Raw genomic sequence first — 19,626 nt, 5'->3', positions numbered from 1 at the left:
GTACAAAATATCTGAGCTGCTAGCATCTGTAGAGAAGTGCGGAACCACACTTCCCAGCACAGTGCCCCACAGATCCACGCAGTGACATTAGCCTACCGTGACATCTATTCCGATATGGATCACGTTCTTCAGGTAGCCTAACAGCTTGTGAGCCTTCACCAGGTCTGCGACAGGAGGATCTTGCAAAGGGCGGTAACCTTCCACCGGATAAGTAGGCAAGTGTTAAGGTAAAATCCAATCTGATCCTTTCAGGACCTCTTTTGTTTGTGCAAGAAAAAGACTCTCCATTTTGCTTTATACTCACGCATGCCTCAGTCACAGTTCAAACCACAGTGACTTCTAAATGGATGACAAGCCACAAGCTCTTATTCCCACTTCCTCAATATTGCAAGCAGTAGGTATTTCACACCACACTTCTTGTCTCACCAGAAGGATGGACAGGAGACTCTACTACAGCTATCACCAGGCACAGCCAGGACGGCTCTGACCCGAGCTGCGGGCAATGCTGATACCACGTCAGAGGTCCCATATGGCTGGGAGGCAGAAGAGACCAGTGGCCAAGAGCAGCACAGCAGCATTAGGGTTTCCAAAACCAGAGGGTGAGATCTTTACAGGACCTGAGTGCCTGGGAACAGGCAGCCCCCCGCTGCAGCAGTAGCTGCTGCTTCAGAGCTGAAGCGCGTCTCATTTCAGAAACCCCCAGGGACCAGCACTGATGTTTGTGTGCCCAGTGGTTCTGCCCTGGTGGTTCTCTCCTTGACCCTGCTCTGCGCCCAAGCGGAAACAAAAGAAAGCAATCTGCAGTCACGTATGTGTATTCTACAGCCTCCAAAGATGGTTTCAGGACAGGTTCTTCTCCTTTCAGACCTCCTCTCCCCACACCTAAAGGATATCGGAGTGGACGGCTTCCAAAGTTAAAAGCAACGGACTCTTTGAAGGAGAGGCTGATGGCAGGGAAGTAAGCCATTCCAACGCCCCGCGTGATGCTATCAAAAGCAGTTCCCAGAGATATGCCGTTCCTGAAAGAAGGAAAACCCACAAGATTTTGGTCACAGTAGGAGGGTTTTGAGGTCAACTGGGCAATCTGGGTAGCTGCATTCCCCTCCCGGCAACCTGCCAACACAGACATATCAGTCAGTCATGCCTCCTGTCACTCTTAACCTGGCACACATGTAAATGTCACAGCTTTGCTGAGTTACAGCCACAGGAAGCACAGCTGCACTCCTGTTTTCATACGACGGCACAGGAAGGCACTGGAGTCTGCACTCACTTCAAGGGCAACTCAAATCCTCATGAGATAACTAACCAGCAGGATATTTTAAAGGCAGGTGACATTTTTGGCCTCATCCATTTGATGCTGGTGGAAATAGGATGATGCTCTCTATCGACTTTTCTCTAAAAGATGACACAGAGCATTTAACAGTTTTTAATCCCCGCTGACTTGTCACAGGCTGTAGTTTAGGGCCAAGGAACAATTCTTATTCAGGCTGGCCTCTGCTCATTGTGTGCAGGAGTGGGAGGCTGGGGGTTTATCTGCCTTTCCACAGTTCCCTGTGAATCTATGCTGACCACAAAAGCAATTAGTGTGGCTCAGCCCACTGTAGTATTAAGTATCACAAGGGATGCCCTCCCCTCCAAAATCCTAGCAAACCTGACACAGACTTCGTAGCTTGAACATCTTTCTGCCAAATGCTCTCACCTGAACTCAGCAGACTAAACAGCCCCTTTAGATGGTTTCTGAACACAAAGGAGAATACAAAGGCTGGAACTACCAAGGAATTTAAAGGGGAGAGGGCAGAAATAGGGCTCAGCAACTTGCTGAGCAGTGAGGAAACCTTTATGTTACACACAGACATCAACAAAGCAGGGAACTGGGCAAAGATACTTACAAGCAGAAAGCAATGGTGCCCTCATCAAGGTCTATCAGACAGCTGACGATGTCTCCTGCTGCCCAAGACTGCAGTAAAGAGAGAAAAAAGATTAAACATATATTCAGGGTGTCCCCACATCAGAAGAAAGACTGCAACCCAACCAATCCCTTGTAATTCAGGGTTGAAGAAGAGAGAGTTCCTTCTCAGAGCAGCTCACACAGCATTTTCAGACACTTCTGGAAGCTGCGTATAAGCCACTGATTGGAATCTTTTTTCCCTCCATCCAGCACTAGGAACACGCACAGGATCAAGCATGTATTCATCCCAACAGCGCATCATCCTCTGACGTGCTACAGACAACCAGAGTCTTCCAGAGACCAACAGCAGCACTATGCTGGGAATCAGTCTGCTGGGGCTGCTAAACAAAGCACCCACATAACACATCCACCGCCCCAAAAGTACAATTGCTGGCACACAGCCTCCCCAAGAGCGGACTGAAGCAGGGAGGACAGCTTGGGGGCATTTCACAAGGCCTGGCAGAATGAAGCGAGAAGGAGCCGCCTGCTTTTTTCTCCTCACTCCACATCCCGTTCCCAGGACAGCTACTCACTTTGCCATAGTTGGTAGTAGTCACGTTCCACTTGCGCACTCTGTTTCCATCATACGCATACGAATCTGGTGTATCTCCTACTCCTTCCTGTACCCAAGTATGAAAGAGGAGACTCAGACCAGACCAAGCACAGAGGATCCCTCTCATTGCAAGAGGGGCTTTAAGGGGGAGACCAGCAGACAGGGAGAGCGGCTGACAGCACACATGCTCTGCCTGGGAAAAGCTCTAGGAGCGAATCCAGTGGCCTGTGATCTTTGGTTCAGAGAAATACACCGCCCCCTACTCATTTTTGGGTCAGAAGAGGAGTACTGGCATCCTACACTTCCAACGTCTGCCAAAGCAGCCCCCAAGGATGCCCATCACCTCCCCTCTCATGTGTTGCAGCATGGCAAGTTAGTGAAACTCTGCAGCTGACATTCCTTCCCAGCATCAAACATCCCACCCAGTGCCTCAAAAGAGCTGGCCTGGGCCTGACTCTCTTGGCCGAAAAAGCCAAATAGCACCAGGTGCTGAGGGCCATCCCCAGAGACAAGCTGCCAGCATATTCTCCGGAGAAGACACCAGCTGAAAGTCAACACACATCAGTGGCTATGTGCAGCAAGAGCACAGCAACGCACCCAGCGTGCGAGGCTTTCACACCGTGCACCATTCTGTGAGCACAGACCAGGGGCTGGTAAAGATCTCTAAAGCAGCAGACCTGGTATTTCTAGTGTGTGCACTGGGTACAAAACACCAGCAGGGCAGGAGTGCAGCACCGATGTGATGCTCCACACTGACCTAAATAGCAGTGGAGGCACAGAGCAGCCCCGCACCATGTGCAGCAGTTACACTACCTCCTGATTAAATCTGCAGTTGAGAGTACACCAGCCAATCTGCATGAGTCCCTGGGAGGAGATGAGCACCTCATAAATCCATCTCCCTGAAAGAAAGAGAGATGCCACACAGTAAATCCCTGCTGCCTGGCTCATTGTTGGAGAAGCAGAAACTGACACTACTCCCATAGAAATAAATGTGGCACACAAAGGAGCTCTGGGACATCTCCAAAATTCCCCTCCCATCTCTTCACTCCAGCATCACACAATCCCCCATCCTTCTGACTTCCTGGAACAGCCAGTGGATGAACTGGGGAACAGGGGGCTCAAATCTGGAACATACTCAAGATTTCCCAAGCTATCTAGTTGTGTAACTCTCTGAACACTCTTCCCAGGGTCTTTTCTCAAAGCATCACTGGTTTACCTCCTTACCTTTATACACGCACGTCGTGGCCCTGATGGACCCGAAGTTACTGTGGCCAATCACCTAAACCAACAAACAAAAGACATTTTAAAATAGAAAAATGACAAGTTTTGCTCAGTTCTACCCATTCCCTCCATCCTAGCCCTCAAGCCAAAAGTGAGACGCAGAGCTATTCACGAGCACAGTGTAGGGAAGAGACGGGGCATCTTCCCCATCCCAGCAGCTGTACTCAGAGCTGACAGGTCCTGGGGAACCATCCAGGTCCTCCTCACAATCATCTGTGCTTGACAGACCCCAGTGAAGCATGCAGCACGGCAGCAGCACAAGGGCAACGTGGTGGCAGGCAGCTTCCTAGTGAATTGTAACAGGTACACAAAAGTGACAACTATATTGGAAAGATGTCTGAATCCTGGAGAATTTGGAACAAATTCTGGCCAGTACTGGCAGGCAACGTGCTGCCCAGAAACTGAGCCCTGTTAACTCCTGCCTCGCTCAATCTCAGGACAGATCATGAAGAAGATCAGAAATCACAGGCAAGCCAGTCTGATCCGATACAGGAGTAAGTTCTATGTACAGCCGAGGTGAGCTACAGCAGGTGGTTAACAGGAAAGGGGAGAACAGGGCAGCCCCCTCTGCTAGAGGTAAGAAAGGACACATAGATTAAGGAGGCAATGAGCACAGGATGTGCATTTTCAGTGAGAAGCGCAGAAATTACTGAAGTAGGTAAGGATTAAATTCCAAAGAATTCTTTCAGTTGATTTTCTGCGTGAGGAACAGCTAAGGAGTGAGCAAGGAGAAAGGAAAGCCTCATCTTCAGCCTCTCACCACCATTAGAGAAGAGCAGAAGGAAGGAAGGAAGAGGCAGTCTGGGGGAGGGAGGGACAGGAAAGCTGGCTGCTGGCCTTCCCCCTGCTTAGCCAAGCTCTTCAGTGAGCCCTGGGCCAGGGTGATCCTTCCACTTCCTCGCAGCTCCATTCAGAGCTTGCTGAGACTTAGGGGCACTGCTAGACCTTTCCCCAGGAGAGCTCATTTCCTCCAGGATCCTGCAATTTTCTGGGTGGATTCCATTTACAACACGCTACAAAGCCAGTGACAAGGATCTATTACAGAGAACAAACCAAGAAGCCCCAAGTGCTTTTAGCCCCACAAGACCATTTTCTGCTGCATCGAGCATCACACTCACCCCAAGTAAGTCATCATCGACCAGCAGCAGCCCCTCAAAACCGCTTGTGTGGTCCAACACCACAGTAGAGGGACCAAGCCGGCCCTCTGCTACCTGATCTGAAACAAGAGTTGCAGAAAATCTGTTAGGGAAAGCTATACAGGATTTAACAGTAAACCTGATGAGTGCCTCCAGCTATATTACAAGAGCAGCTGGATTCTGTCACATTGGAGGAAGACTAAAATAGTGTAACCTATGTTAGACCATGAGAACCTCAGGAAAGGAGACACAATTGAGATTTAAAAAGAAGTTTTCACAGCAACACACAAGGTCTTAGCGGTGCAGTATTCGGGTCATGTGTTAAGTTTTCTGCATCGCCTGAAAATTTTACTTTGGCAAAATTCAAAGACCAAACTAAACTCTGAGCCAAATGTTTGGCCAACATATCACACTTTCATTGCAGTCACCAGGAAGAATTCTTCTTTTTAGGAGAGGAACCAGGTTGTATCCTGCCACGTCCCAACTCATTGAGGGAAATGGATGCTAGCAAGAGTACAGGCAACAGCCTGAGACCCAAAGTGAATACCTACAGTGGAGATCAGCATGTAAAAATTGTCAACAAACCTCTGCATTTCCCACTGAGGACAGGACTGCATGCTGCTGGTCGCAGCAATGGCTCTGCATTTCATTGTTAGTGAAATATCTCCAACAATTACCCCCAAACTGCTTTGCAGGCATTTTCACCTGGAAACATGCCTCCTCCCTCCACAAGCTGCCGGATGAGCCCCTCACAGGCAGGATTTAAAGGTCCAATAAATTAGAGCACAGGAGGGCAGAACAACACTCAGGGAACTGCCTTTCATGATACAGCCTGTCCTTCCAATCAGGCAGCACGAGCACAAGCACAAATTGGACAGACACTCAGTGTCTCCTACCTCGACTGTCTTCGGAGCCATCCTCCTCTGCTAGCAACCGGTCAAGGTGCTCCTGCAGGTTCTGGAACGTCAGATGCTTTCTAGGGAATAAACATGCACAGGAAGCTCTTCAGAAAACTCTTGTCTCCAGGTTTTAGAGTTTCAGCCCAAACACACGTGCCTGCACAGTCCTGCGCTGTCAGACATGAACCAGGAAGTTCTGTGGATCTGTGTTCCTTGCCATGAATCTGAGGAATTTGCTGCCCAGCATGTTGGGACAATGAATGAACCAAGGACCAAATACAGTGTGGACAAGCAAAGTAGTTAACAAAGGATCTTAAAGTCTTCAGTCTGCTCAGGTGTATTTTGTGGCAGTAAGAAACCTGCACTGCGGGACAGTGGCAGTAAGAAACCAGCTGTACCACCAACAACTGTGCACCACGACTTTGCTGCAGTCAGCATCACATGAACATGGCATAAGTCAGAATTCGTTTTTTTTTTCCCCAAGTATTTCGTAATATAAAAGAAGAGAGAAGACCACACCAGCAGCTGTGGCAGTTCAGACAAAGGTCACGTTAGCCCGGCATCCTCTCTGACAACCACCAAAAACATTGTGTTTTCATACTGAGGAGAAGTCTCTCGGGCAGTCCCTCTGGCCACTGTTTTAGAAACCTTTCTTATACTGCCCTCCCTTAGTTCTCTCTTTTCAAAGCTAGTTTACTTAGCTGTTTCTTGTACAAGAGCTGTTCCAGGCATCTGACTTGCTCCTACCCTTTCTCAAAACCTCTGAAGCAATAAAATACTCTTTTGGAGTTGGAGAGGCCAGAACTACATGTTACTCAAGGTGAGGGTAAACCACAAATTTATTCAGTAGCATGATATTCCTTATTCTACATCCTTTTCCTAACTCCTAACTTCCTGCTTTCTTTTTCTGACATACTTAAGACTTAGTATTCCCACCCCAACCTCATTCCTACACAGTAAACATCAGCTCAGAGCCCATCATTTTATGCAGAGCGTTAAAGCTGTTCCCCTTTCAATAATACATCCCTTTGCATTTCCCTCCACTGAGTTCCACAGACCATTTCACTACATGGTCACCATATCACAGCCACCTGACATTTACTTTGCTCTAAATAGCTTTGTAACAGCAACAAACTTTCCCACCTCGTGCTTTCTCCCTTCCAAATCTCCCAAGTATGTATGCAATAACAGAGGTGATGTTACAGGTCTTTGAGGGACCCCAGCAGGAACTTCTTATACTGTAAGAGTCGCTAGGTGCTCCTGCCCCTGCTTCCCATTTCCAAAGTCATCTGTGGAACAGTTTCCCACTTCTCCAGGACTAGGGGTTTCCCTAAGACTGCAGCAACAGACTCTTTGAAAGCCTGGCAGATGTGAAGATGCACAAAAGTGGAGTCAAATAATCCAGTTTGCTTGGCATGAGAGATGGTGGCTTCAGCAAAGCAGCTTAGGCAGCAGCCAGCATGGAGGAGGAGTTCTGGGAGGAGGTTAGAAGAGAACTGGACAGCCGGAGAAATGTCTGCAGTGAGCTCCTCTATGAGGAATTCAGGCTTCCAAAGACAAGACATCATACCATAAAAGTTGTTCTCATATGGCAAATGTTATGTTCAAGACCTATTTGACTGCTACTGGGCTTTCTACCAAATAGCCAAGTTCAGGCAAAAGGGTGGAAGGCAGGAAAAAACAGAAAGACCAGTCCAACAAACTATCAGTTCTGCGCTTTCAAGTCATTAATCACCAAGCAAAGAAATTAGAAATACTGAAACATGAAATGCTCGGGCAGATGGAATATTCCGAAGCATGCTGGCAGAAGAGCTCATGGCAAAGTAACATGACCCACTTTGCCTCCCCCCTGCCATAACCCTCGCTCACCAAGAGCAGAGAGGGCCAAGAGCTATTTTTAGCAGCTCTGAGCTCACATTTGAGCTGGCAGGACTAAGTATAGCCCATGGAATGTGACCCCAGCCACTCTGCACCGCCAGCCAGCAGGAGCTACACGCCTGCCTCGCTCCACCACACTCGTACCTGTCCTGAACCTGTCTGACTTGCCTCTGGCAAAAGAGCTAAATGCAAGGGAAATTCTTCTTATCCAAAGCTACAAGTTTCTGGGCGACAAGGTGAAGGAGAAATAAAAAGAAATAGAAGAAAACAGACACTAAACAGGAATTTTGTGTTTCTTTTCCTTTGGTGACTCCTAATAATAAAACTACCACGGCTCTACAGCCAGAGAAATGTATGGTATTCTGTATATCAGTAATAGCCTTGTCTTTAGTTTACGGGGCACTGACAACCTGTCTTTCATTCCTGTAGCTAAAACCTGTGCATTTTTCCCTTTCTTACAAGAAGGAACAATAAAAAAGGTGAATGCCTAGCCTATTGCCTATTTATTTCAGAAATATTGCCTAATGATTTCATTTATGGGGTTTTTAATGCAAAGAATTCTGAAGAATCCTTCCTAGCCTAGCCTTAGCCTATAAGGCTAAGACCTGAGATTCATTTCTATAACACGGTGCTGCTGTGCTTTTAAAAAAGATCACTGTGTGGCACTAAAAGATCTTTCCTTTCACCGCAGTGCTGTATATCTGGGGACTGACACAGCATCGCTTGCCATCTAGTGAATGAGAAGAAGTCCGATACCTGTAAGCAGCAGCAGGCTGGTTCCCATCAGCATTGGTAAAGACGCGATGCAGATAATCATTCAGCAGCCTGCTGTTCACGATCCCTTGTGAAAAACAGAAAGGAAATAAGCTTAGGGAGTCAGGAGGCAAACTCAAACATCACTTTTCCTGTACAAGCAAGAAACTGGTGACTATGGGAAAACTATGTTCAAGTTTGCAGATCAACACAGTGGAAAACACAGCCTCAAGAAGTCATTAATCACCTCACTGTCTTCACTAGCAGCCCTAGAGTCCGGCATTATGGGGTGCATCTCCACAACAAGGGCTCTTTCCAATTTGAGCTGCTCTACGATAGAGAATGGGAGACTACAAATTGGTCCCCACAGGTGGAACTACATCCTCAGGAGTCCTGCTGTACTAACTTCCAGATAAAGTAACTTCAAAATCTGGAAGTGGGAATCCAATTTCATTTCCAAAAAATAAAAATAAAAATCATATCACTACTGCAGTTCCTGATCTCCTATTCATACCTGGGACATTTTAAGCACCTGCATCTCTTAACTGCGCTAGAAGATGCTGAGACAGAAAGGTTTGCAGATGCAGCTCTTCTCATCTAACCCAGCACCCTCTTTAATGATGTATGCCTCACTTCAGCTTTTGTTGTGCAAAACAATCTCTAGTGTCACATTGATGCATCATGCTTTATTTCTGGATGCAAAAGTGCCCTCAAATGCCAGATCTGTGGTCTCGAAAGCACTTTTCTGCTGGAATGGTGAGTCCAAGAAAAAACAGACTGCCTAGGAGGCACCAAAATTTCCCAGAAAATAATTAATCTGAGAACTTGATGAGCTGTTCACCCTGGAAGGGGAACTCCCTGAATCAGATGAGACAAAGGCAGGCAACATGACATTCCCCATCCTCACGAGGCAGGGCTGGGTGCCAAAGAAAGGGCACTGAGACAGGAGCTTCTGGAGTCCTTCGTACTACAGAAACGTCCGTTCCAAAATCTCACCTCAGTCATTTACTCAGTTTCAGCCCCACCACACCTCACACCAGCAAGGTAACTGCAACTGGGAGGCAGCTGATGTCAAGTGAGGCAAGGAGCGCTCACCCGATCCACAGCAGTCCTGCTTTTACATGTACAGGCCCATACCTGTGACCTTGGACTTCTCTGGCTCGGTGCTCAACCTGTAGTTCTTCCTGGAGAAAGCAGTCCCAGCACCTCTCGACGTCATTCTTCACAGGCACCACTTCCAGAGTGGACATAAGACGGACAGACGCCTAGAACAACACTTGTAGGGGAGGATGCTGCCTTTAGACTTCTCCCTTTCTCGGAGACTGATGTACCTGGGTTGAACAACAGGGGTAAACCACAAAGTAGCCAGAGTCCTTGCACTAACCACATCGTACAAGAGCCCAAAGCCAACTAACTGCCAACCCTGCTCTCAGTCCCACCCGTCCCAAAATCTTCCCAAAGCAGACAAGGCATTAAGCCTGACTCCAGAGAACCGCACAGACACCACTCCAACCAAAGGCACAGGCAGAACAAAGCCAGAAACACCAGCAACCTTTGCACCAAGTCTGAGCCAGCACAGGGCCACAACTGCCACTAAACACCATCAAAACTGGCAACCGCATCACACTGCCACTCATGTCTGTATGAGACACTTCTGCCCTTCTTTCCCACACTGTAGTCTTTAAGACAGAAATATGTATCTGGTTAAACTTCTGTTTAACAGGTTATCAGATTATTCTGCTATCCAAAGTAGAGAGAGCAGGAGAAAGAGAAATGCAGGTGAACTATACTACAAAAGAATATCATTGACTGCAAAGCAAGAGACCTAGAGACCAGCTGTCAGTTTTATAGGGACAAAAGCAGATGCAGATACAAATACACAGAGGTGTATACAGGTGAAAACCTATCACAAGACTGAAGATTCATTACCCTTCCTGGCATCACTAGAATGCAAAGGATGCTATCAGAGCTGGTCTGACATGCGTCAGGACAAAAAGAATAAATTCAAATTACTAGTTCCATCCAGCTTCAAAATGTTATGTTACACTCCTCTCCCATTTCTGATCGCACTGATAGCCGACCACCAACGAAGCCACTCTTGTTCACTAGACAGCTGTCTGACAAACCACTTAGTGACACATGGAGCAGCAGGAAGATGCAACAGGAGCAAAGGCTGAGGGAATTAAGTGCTTGCTGGTGATCTCATTCAAAGCAGAAACTAAGGTGAACCCATGAAAAGTTAGTGAACTTGCCAAGTGACACAAGTGCCACAGCTGCTCCACTGGCAGAAGACCACCTGAGCTCCAGGTAGACTCAGGACAGGATTTCCCAAAACCCCTTTCCTCGGGGCCACCACAGCATCCCGCAGTGGAGCAGCCCTGCCCAGTGTCCCTCCTGCAGCACTGCCGAGTGAAACCGCAGGAACAAAGCAAAAACCAGCCTGGATCAATGGAACAATCTGCACCAGAGATTCAAAACCAGGAATAAAACAATTCAACCATAAAAAGAAACACATAATTTACAACCAAAGAGAACAGACAGCACAGTGTGTACTACCCTAAAAGTACTCTGAATGTGCGAGACATGAGTTCACCTCTGTCCAGACAAATTAAAAACACCTGAGGATGGTGGGGAGTGTCCTGGCTCTTCACAAGGGCAGCCAGCTTGGTACCCACGCTGCTGGAACAGCCTGACAGCCCAAACAGAGAGAACAGCACCAACACAGCGGCACTGCACGAGCTGCACTGCTGGCATTGCTGCAGTGCCAGTGTTGGGTTTTTCTTTGTTGGAGCAGATGCTGCTTTCAACGGGTCAGAGAAAGGGCAGAGCAGGGGGACACACGCCTGCCCCTTTGCTGCTCCCGTGTGCGGTTCACAAACCTGGCCTCAGCTCTGAGCCTGGCCACGGGTTACACTCCCCTCCCTGGGCACGGCAAGCAGCTTCCAGCAGAAAGGCAGAACAAACAACACGGGGAAGCCAGATCTTGGACTGAGCCAAGCAGAGGCGGCCGGGGCCGGGCCAGCAAACACGGCTTTGTCTGGCAGCTGCGGACCGAGCGCGGCCGCTCCCCGGGGCAGCGGGGATGGAGCCCCGAGGACAGCGGGGGGCACAGGCCCCGCACTGCCCGGACACCTGCTCTGCGACAGCGGCGAGCACGGGTCCCTGTGGCACCCACAGAGCTGAGATACCCAACGCTGGTACGTGCCCCTAACGCCGGGCACACGGCTCAGCTGCAGCACCCCCGAGCTGGCGGCGGCCTCAGCTCAGCGACACCCCGACCCTACAGACACCCCAACACTGGGCAGCACCCCCTGCAGCCACAGACACCCCCAAACCCGGCGGCCCTCTCCATGCCCACAAACAGCCCCAAACTCGAGCGAGCCCCTGCACCTGCCCACAGCCCCGGAGCACAGAGACCCCGGCCGGGCGCGGGGGCGCACCCTAGTCAGCCGCCTCCACCCGAAAAACGGACGACACCACCCGAACCGGCCGCACCCCAGAGACCCCCCAGCCCCGCGGCGTCAGGGGCAGCCCCGGGCCAAGCCCAGCGGGGGACCCGCGCCGCCGGGGCTGGACACAGGGGAGCCCCGAGCACCCAGGCCCGGTGGCCACCGCACTCACCACCGGCCCGGCCGCGCCGCCGCCGCGCTACGGCGAGCCGCGAGGGCCATACCGGGCGGGCGGGCGCGGCCCGCGTTGCCGGGAGACGGGCGGCGGCGCTGGACGGGCCTCTCAGCGGAACCCGCTCCACGCACAGTCCGTGCCGGGACAGGGGCAGAGAGCCCCGGCCCTGGGGGTGGCTGTGAACTCCCCCGGGAAACCTGCGGGGCCAGCAGGCCCGAAGCACACGGCCATGGCGCTGGGCAGCTGGCCAGGGGCAGCCCGCAAGGAGGGGGGTCTGGGGAAGGTGCTGCCGACCCTCCGGGAGAGGACAAACCTCTCAGCCCAGCCCCTAACGCTGCCCCTCGAGAAAGAGAGAAGAAGAGGAGGAAGAGGAGGAAGCCAACAAACAAGCGTGGAATCTCCCAGTGCAGAAATTCATGGCAACTTTATTGTGCCGGGGCAGGGGGATCACGGCCAGCCCTCCGGGACCGTGCACGGCTGGTCCCATGGCGTTGTCTGGGCCGGCTGTAGGGATTTTGGGCCCGACGCTGCAAGCGGGAGCGGCCTCGTGTTCGCACAGGCCCAGGGGGGCTGAAACCTCCTCTGCTGTCAAGCTCTGGGGTACTACTGGAGGACCCCAGAGACTCTTGGCTGGTGGTGCTGGGGCTGCTGGTCTCAGGTAGCCATGAGACAGATGGCCCCTGCACCTCCTGGCTGGGGGTGCTGCTCTCAGCACGCGGGGATGGCCCACGGCTGGTCCCACGGCGACGTCTGGGCCGGCTGTAAGGATTTTGGGCCCGACATGGCAATCGGGGGCGGCCTCTTGTTCGCACAGGCCCAGGGGGGCTGGAGCATCTGTTGCTCGCAAGCTCTGGGGACGTGCTGGAAGACCCCAATGGCAGCTGGCTGGTGGTGCTGGGGCTGCTGGTTTCCTCTGGCGGGGAGCTGTGGGACAGCCCCAATGCCTCCAGGCTGGCAGGGCTGGGGCTGCTCGACTCAGGTATTGGGGAGAGGTGCGATGGCCCCAGTACATCCTGTCCCTGGGTGCTGCTCTCAGCACTTGGTGCTGGTGTGCCGCTCCTCTCACTGTGTCTTCTGGGCCGGTTGTAGGGATTTTGGGCCCGACCTTGTAAACTGGAGCGGTTTCGCATGCGGTCAGGCCCAGGGTGACTGGAGCAGCTGCCCTCCTGCACTGGGGAGCTGTGGGATGGCTCCGATGCCTCCTGGGTGGTGATGCTGGGGCTGCTGGTCCCCTGCACTGGGAAGCTGTGGGATGGCCCCAGTGCCACTGGGCTGGCTGTGCTGGGGCTGCTGGTATTTGGTTCCAGAGAGCCGAGAGACTGCCCCAGTGCCACCTGACTGTCTATGGTGGGGCTGCCAGTGTCTGGTCCCAGGGAGCCATCAGATGGCTCCGATGCTGCCTGGCTGGTGGTGCTGGGGCTGCTGGTCTCCAGTGCCGACCCAGAGGAGGGTTCCGATGCCTCCTGGCTACCTGTGCTGGGGCTGCTGGTATCCAGTGCCAGGGACCTGTGGGATGGCCCCGATCCTGCCTGGCTGGTGGTGCTGGGGCTGCTACTCTCTGGCGCTGGAGATCCAACAGACGGCCCTGATGCTGCCTGGCTGGCGGTGCTGGGGCCAGCGAGCTCCGAGCTGGCACTGGAGGCTGTAAGGCGAAGCGGGAAGGTCAAGGGCACGGCCCCCCAGGCCTGGGGCAGGATGGGCCAGATCAGGGCCCCAGCCCTCCTGGAGCAGAGAGGCTCTGCCCAGCCCAGCCGATGTCCCGCTGCCGGGCCCTGCCCGGCCCCAGTCCCGGGGCACCCTTTGGCTCTCACCGGTGCCCAGGCCAGCACAGCTGTCACACTCCCAGAGGGCCCCGCTGGTCCTCAAGCCGAAGCAGCCTCTGTGGGTGCCCTCGGCGGCGCAGGAGCGGCACAGGAACAGTTCCCAGGGCCTGGGGAAGCAAAGGGGTTCATGGCTCTGCGGACAAAGCAACCGCAGCACAGGCTTGTCCGACAGAGCTCTCGTTCGCAGTCCTTCTGCTTTGAGCCCTTGGGGAGACAGAGATCCCACGCAGAGCCCCAGGGTGCAGCTTGGCCAGCTTACCCCCGTCCCTCTCTGTGCTCTCTGCCTTGGGGACAAAGGCACTCCCTGGCATCGCAGCGGCTGTGCCTGTCACCGAGGTCTGCATATGCATTGTTGTTCTCCCACGATGGCGTCCTGATGCAGAAAGGAAAATGGATGAGCCCCTGCTGCCGCGGCATATGGCAGGTGCAGGACGTCCCTGCTCTTCTTTCCCCCCTGTCCTGTTTCCAGTTCCTCCATGAGGCCGAAGCCCAGACTCAGGGGACAGCGGAGGGCCAGGACTGCTGGGGCAGTCCCTCCGTGGCACAGCTTGCACCCTGCTGTCCTGTGAGCCAGGCAGAAGGACACCGACCTGAGAGGGACTCGGATCCCCAGGACGCGCATTTCTGGGACAAACCGATCCTTATCTCGACAGAGAGGGCACTGGAAACAATGAATGCCAGCGCCCAGAGCCTGTCCCTGCAGGAGAAACACAAGGGCGTGAGTGAGGCCCTGGTGCTGCTGAGCCCTGCGGTGCCCCGGGGCCTGGGGAACGGCTCCCACCTGGATGCAGCCCCTGTGGAACCAGGCGTGCTGGCACGCCGGGCACACCATGGTGCCGTAGGACGTTCTGTCCTCCACAGGCTCCAGGCAGATGAGGCAGGCGGTGTTCTCCGGAGCTGCCTGCAGTTGCTGCTGGGGACGGTGCTCCCAGCAGTAGGACCTGGGGGCAGGAGGAAAGGGATGGGTGAGGTGAGAAGTGCTGGGTCCTTCCCCAGGGCTGGTGAGGAGGGCACAGGAGGTACCTGTAATGAGGAAGGAACTGGGTGATGCATCCACCCTCCAAAGCGCAGGGGAAATGGAAGCTGCGGTTGCAGCCTGGGTACCGGCAGGTGATGGTGGCCCCGCTCTCGCTGCAGACGAAGCAGTCCTGGAAGGGCAGAGCAGCCCCTGTCAGCTGCAGCCTCAGGGCACCACCGCCAGCCCCGCAGCTCCCCACAGGGCGCAGGACGTGGCCACTGCTTGTCACACCCCGCAGCTCTGCCTGGCAGACGTGGCTCCTGTGCTGGAGCCTCTGCGGAGCTGCTGGGACTGTTGTCCCAGAGCTGGTGGGAAGGTGTGGCAGATGTTCCCCCACCGCTCCCAAAAAGCACCAGGAACTTGTAGACTGATGGATGACTATGGTCATGCACACACCCTTTGATTGAGAGACAGCCCCCTTGACCCAGGAAAAATGCTTTGGTTGAGAGAAGTTTCTGGACCACTGCCATAAATGACCACAACTCAGATTGAGCTTAGGGAACTCCCTGGCTACCCCGTTTAAGTTGGTGTTCTCAGAGCAGCAGGTCTGCAGTAGAAGACTCTCCTCCTTAGACTGGGACACCATCTAAGGTAGATTTCTTGAGGACTGAGACCCCTCACTGGCAAGCGATCTTCTGGGTTCTCTTGAGAGTCCTATCACATGAGTGGTAAGATTTGCATTTTGAATCATCCTTCTAGAGTTCTGGGGTCCCTTGGGTCTGAATCAGCTGTGCAGTAATTGAACTCCTAACCAGCATCAGAACCTGTGATTTATAACTCTGTCAGAGTCCTGAAAATTTTTCGGTAAACCCCGTTTCTCGTTGCTTTCTGCTAAACAGTTCTGGTTGGAATATAGACTGTTTGGAGCTTATCACCTATCTAAATTATTTTTTGGGGTGCCTCCATGGCAGAAGGGCTGGGATTTCTTTCTCAGGGTGTGGGGCAGGCTCCTGCAAACCTCTTCTGGCACAAATCTCCCTGTTCCTGTCAGGTCCTCACCTTCTGCGCTGCCCGCTCCACTATATGAAGAACGTCCTCAGGGAGAAATCCCATGAGTCCATTATAGTTGGGCTGACGCTGAAAAAGCTCGTTGGCAAAAAGCTGCAGAAGAGAAAAGACGAGGAGCTGATGAGGAGAGTGTGTCCGGGCCTGCCCGGAGCGAGCGGCTGGAGGGAGCCCCAGAATAACTCACCAGGCAACACTGATGGGCACAGAGCCCTTGTGCCTCCAGCATGAGCCCGCAGAGCTCCGGGTCAGTGTCTGCCCGGCGACACAGCAGGCAGGCTGCAGGGGAGAGAGCAAATGCCACAGGCATGGGCATCTCTGCGGGCTGGGGGAAGCGTCCCTGAGGGGTTGTCCCCAGGGGGCTGCTCTGTCCCTGCCTGGCTGCTGAGCAGGGCTGGAGGCCCTGGGGACCAAGAGGTCATTGTGGGCACTGGGGTCCCAGCAGGTGCCCACAGCCCAACCTGGGCCCCACTTGCTGAGGAGAGGAGGGGCCCTGGCCTGGAGAGGCTCAGAGCTCCTGCCTCCCCTGCCACCGCTCTCAGCCCCTACTGGCCGCCCCAAAAGCCCCTGTGCCAGGCTGCGGGAGGGATGCTTTGCTCTCACCCCGCTCCATTGTGTCAGGGAAGTTTCTTCTTCCTTGCTGATACGCCACTATGGCAACAGTGAGTGTTTGGAGAGTCTCTGTCCCAGCAGCGCTGAGCTGTCTCCTCCAAATGCTCCTCCGCTACCTCTGCGGGAGAAGCCAGGCGCGGGTGGGCTTGCAGCACAGCCCAGAGCCCCGAGGTGTGGGGCCCCCTCCTGCCTCGGCAGCCCCGGCCCTGCCCTGCCCTCTCCTCACCTCGCCAGTTCGCACTGACACGCGGCCTGAGCCCAGCGCTCCTTTTTATGGGCTTGGGCCCGTGGGTCACAGTGGCCACTGTGACACCAGCACCGCTGCCCTCCCTGCACACGAATATGGGCGGGGTCGCCCTTGGCCACATGGCAACCACTCTGAGACGGCCACCGCCTCACAGAGGTGGGTGTGAAGGGCCGAGAAGGGGCCCGAGCCCTTGGCACCCACATAACCGGGGTGGCTGCTCCTGCGGCAAGTGCAGAGTCAAGTGGCAGGTGCCCTCGGGCACCATCGAGGGCGGCACTTTGGCTACAGGTGCTGTTCAGGCCGTGCAACAGGACTGACTCTGCTTCTGGGCTCCCCGGTCCAGGAGTCACAAGTGAAACTTGGGCCTGGCCTGGGCTTACACATCCCATCCACTCAGATGTGGTGGGTGGCCAGACCACAGCACAGGACCTCAGCACAGCACCTAAATGTCGCAGGTGGCCCAACATCTTTCTCCCGAACACCTTGGTGCTTTGGTGATGCGCTGATTCCAGAAGAAAAAGCAGTGGGACCACAAGCTGGGGAGCCCGAGCGGAAATGGGCTTTTTCAATGGCAATAAACTACCTTTCAGAGTCAGTGGGAGCCTGTCCTTGGTGGGGTAGGAGACTGCAAGTGGCTGTGGGGCTGCTTTGTAGGTGCCAGAAAGGGGCACTTGTGAGGAAAGAGAGCAGGACACCTCCATCCTGGGCGGCCCCAGCCCTGGCCTGTGCCTTCACAGGTGATTTTGGGGACTTCCCTGATGGAAGAGTGGGGAGGGAAGGCTTGGATCTCCAGAGGTCCTTGCCAACCCCAGCCATTGTGTGATTCTGTGCGAGCACTTGTGGCTCGGCTCTCTAAACCTTGCCAAACATCTCTGCCCAGCTGAGAGTCTTGTGCCAGCCACATCGTGGTCTGGGCTCTGATGCCCTATGATCAGTGAGTAAAGAAACTTCTAAAACAGAGTTTTAAGATTTCTGAAGCAGCATTCGTTTATTGGCTCCAGGCACTCACAGGGATACGTCCACCAAGCAATGGCACTGGTTGGTATCCAGGCAAAGGTTATATTCTCACAGATCAAACATATTCATTACATGTCTGGGAAGTGCTTTACATATGTATTACATTTCTTGGAACCACTAACCATATGCAGATGTCTCTAGCACCTGCACAGAGCAGTGAGTTGGTGGTCTTTCGAGGGCTACGGGAGGAAGTAAGAAGTCTTCATCACATTGTCCTTGCAATGAACTCAAGTCCTGGGCTTGCACAGTTCTTTTGTTACTCTACTTGGAACCTCATGGTCATGCTGAACCAGTTCCTACACTAGTTGGTCTTTCTTATCTACTCAGAGTAAGCGTGTCGCCCTTCAGTTATTCACTGCTTGTCTTAACAATAAATACCATTCTTGTAACCTAACATCTGCATAACCTTTTTTTCTAACTTTTATCTTAGGTACCAGCTCTCTCCTCTGGGCAGACCCTGGGGTGGTGGCCACTCGCTGACATGGGCCAGAGCCCCCAGGAAGCCCCCCCAGGGCAAAGGCTGAGCTGCCTGGAGCCTGGACCACAGGGTCTGGACCTCCAGGGATGGCCCATCAAGTGCGGGAGCTCCCACCAACACTGTCTGTTGGAAAATACAAGTTTTGTCCAGTCTGTCACTTTCCTGTTGGTTACCAAAAAGTCAGCAAAAAGACTACTGAACATTGTTTTGAAAGTGCTAAAAAGCAGGCATTTTTATTGCACTGGGCCGGATGCTCAGAGGATCGTTCTTCTCATCGAATGTGCACATGTCTGACACTTCTTGGTATTTATTGCACATACCAATTGCATATTCATAGGTTTTGACTGCTTAGTTCATACACTAAGCATGAACTATTTACATAATCCCTCCCTTAAGTCCATCTTTGGTATTTGTGGGTCTTTACTGGAGGTTTCTAGTTGTCCCCACTAGTCCTTGCAGCCTGGTGCCCCCCGCCCCGGGTCAATTTTTTGACCTAATTTCTTCAGTGTAAGTGTATTGTCGTTTTGTGTTACTACACAGCAAAGGTCACAGAGCTCTTTCTTCAATAAGTGAAACATTCGACTTTCCCAGCTTGCAAACCACAGATTTTTCTAGCACAGTAGTAGATTTCTCTATTCTTAGCAGATCCTCATCGACGGCTACTCTCAATGCCGCGAATTCTTGGTTTTGGTTGACTATTGAGGCAATTCCTGTTCCTGCACCTGCTACACTGAGGGCCACTGTCATACCCAAGGTCAGAGCAGTGATCGGTTCACTTTCCGTTAATCGGTGTGTTAAGACAGTTTCTAACTGATATTCATATTCTTTCGGGTGATAAGTAATTTTAGGGATTACGACCACTTGTATACAAAATTCTTTCATGGTTTTTAGATAATTCATAGAAACACAAGGTGTAAGTCCGGTTTTTGAACATATCCACTTAGAATTATTGGCGGGTATTACCCAATCACCAGGCTTATTAGCTTTAAGGGTGCCATTTATACATAGATACCGTTTTCCAGGGGGTATTTGACCTATACATATTCCTTGCCCCTGGACTTGTTGCAACGATATTCCTTGAGTATTATTTTCCCACCTACAAGACCCAGGATTTGATCCATTAGCGAGCTTTGCCATATTTCTTAGTCCAATAGCTTCGAAATATGGTGGATTGGTGTTTAAGCATAACCAGCATTCTGCTGTTAAATTTGGGTGTGTTTTGTTAATCACCTGATAGCTCGCATTTATTAGAGTCCAAAGTGGGTTTACTTCTTCTGGTTGTGTAAATGCATCTATATTAGAGCTATCTGCCATTGTTATATTAAGTATCTTAGAAGTTTTATTTATCTCTAAT

At 52.5% G+C, this 19,626-nt stretch overlaps 1 protein-coding gene across 5 annotated transcripts in view; it reads right to left on the bottom strand.

Moving 5' to 3' along the window:
* The window catches only part of RNF123 (ring finger protein 123), a 51,671-nt gene extending 39,560 nt beyond the window's left edge, over positions 1–12,111 (bottom strand). The window contains exons 1-11 of one of the 5 annotated variants that reach the window (XM_082060411.1): positions 12,070–12,111; positions 9,586–9,779; positions 8,452–8,536; positions 5,815–5,894; positions 4,901–4,998; positions 3,726–3,780; positions 3,315–3,400; positions 2,482–2,568; positions 1,890–1,957; positions 894–1,019; positions 97–211 (exon numbers count right to left, since the gene is read on the bottom strand). In XM_082060411.1, the coding sequence (XP_081916537.1) occupies positions 97–211; positions 894–1,019; positions 1,890–1,957; positions 2,482–2,568; positions 3,315–3,400; positions 3,726–3,780; positions 4,901–4,998; positions 5,815–5,894; positions 8,452–8,536; positions 9,586–9,667 (882 nt within the window). In that variant the 5' untranslated portion in view covers positions 9,668–9,779; positions 12,070–12,111. The other 4 variants (XM_082060410.1, XM_082060412.1, XM_082060408.1 and 1 more) reach the window with 4 other exon arrangements.
* Between the last annotated feature and the right edge of the window lie 7,515 nt (positions 12,112–19,626).

Source organism: Streptopelia decaocto (assembly GCF_964273445.1).
Source record: "Streptopelia decaocto genome assembly, chromosome: 8".
NCBI lineage: Eukaryota > Metazoa > Chordata > Aves > Columbiformes > Columbidae > Streptopelia > Streptopelia decaocto.
Note: the sequence above shows the minus strand (reverse complement) of the source record. Positions and strands in the feature narration are given on the sequence as shown.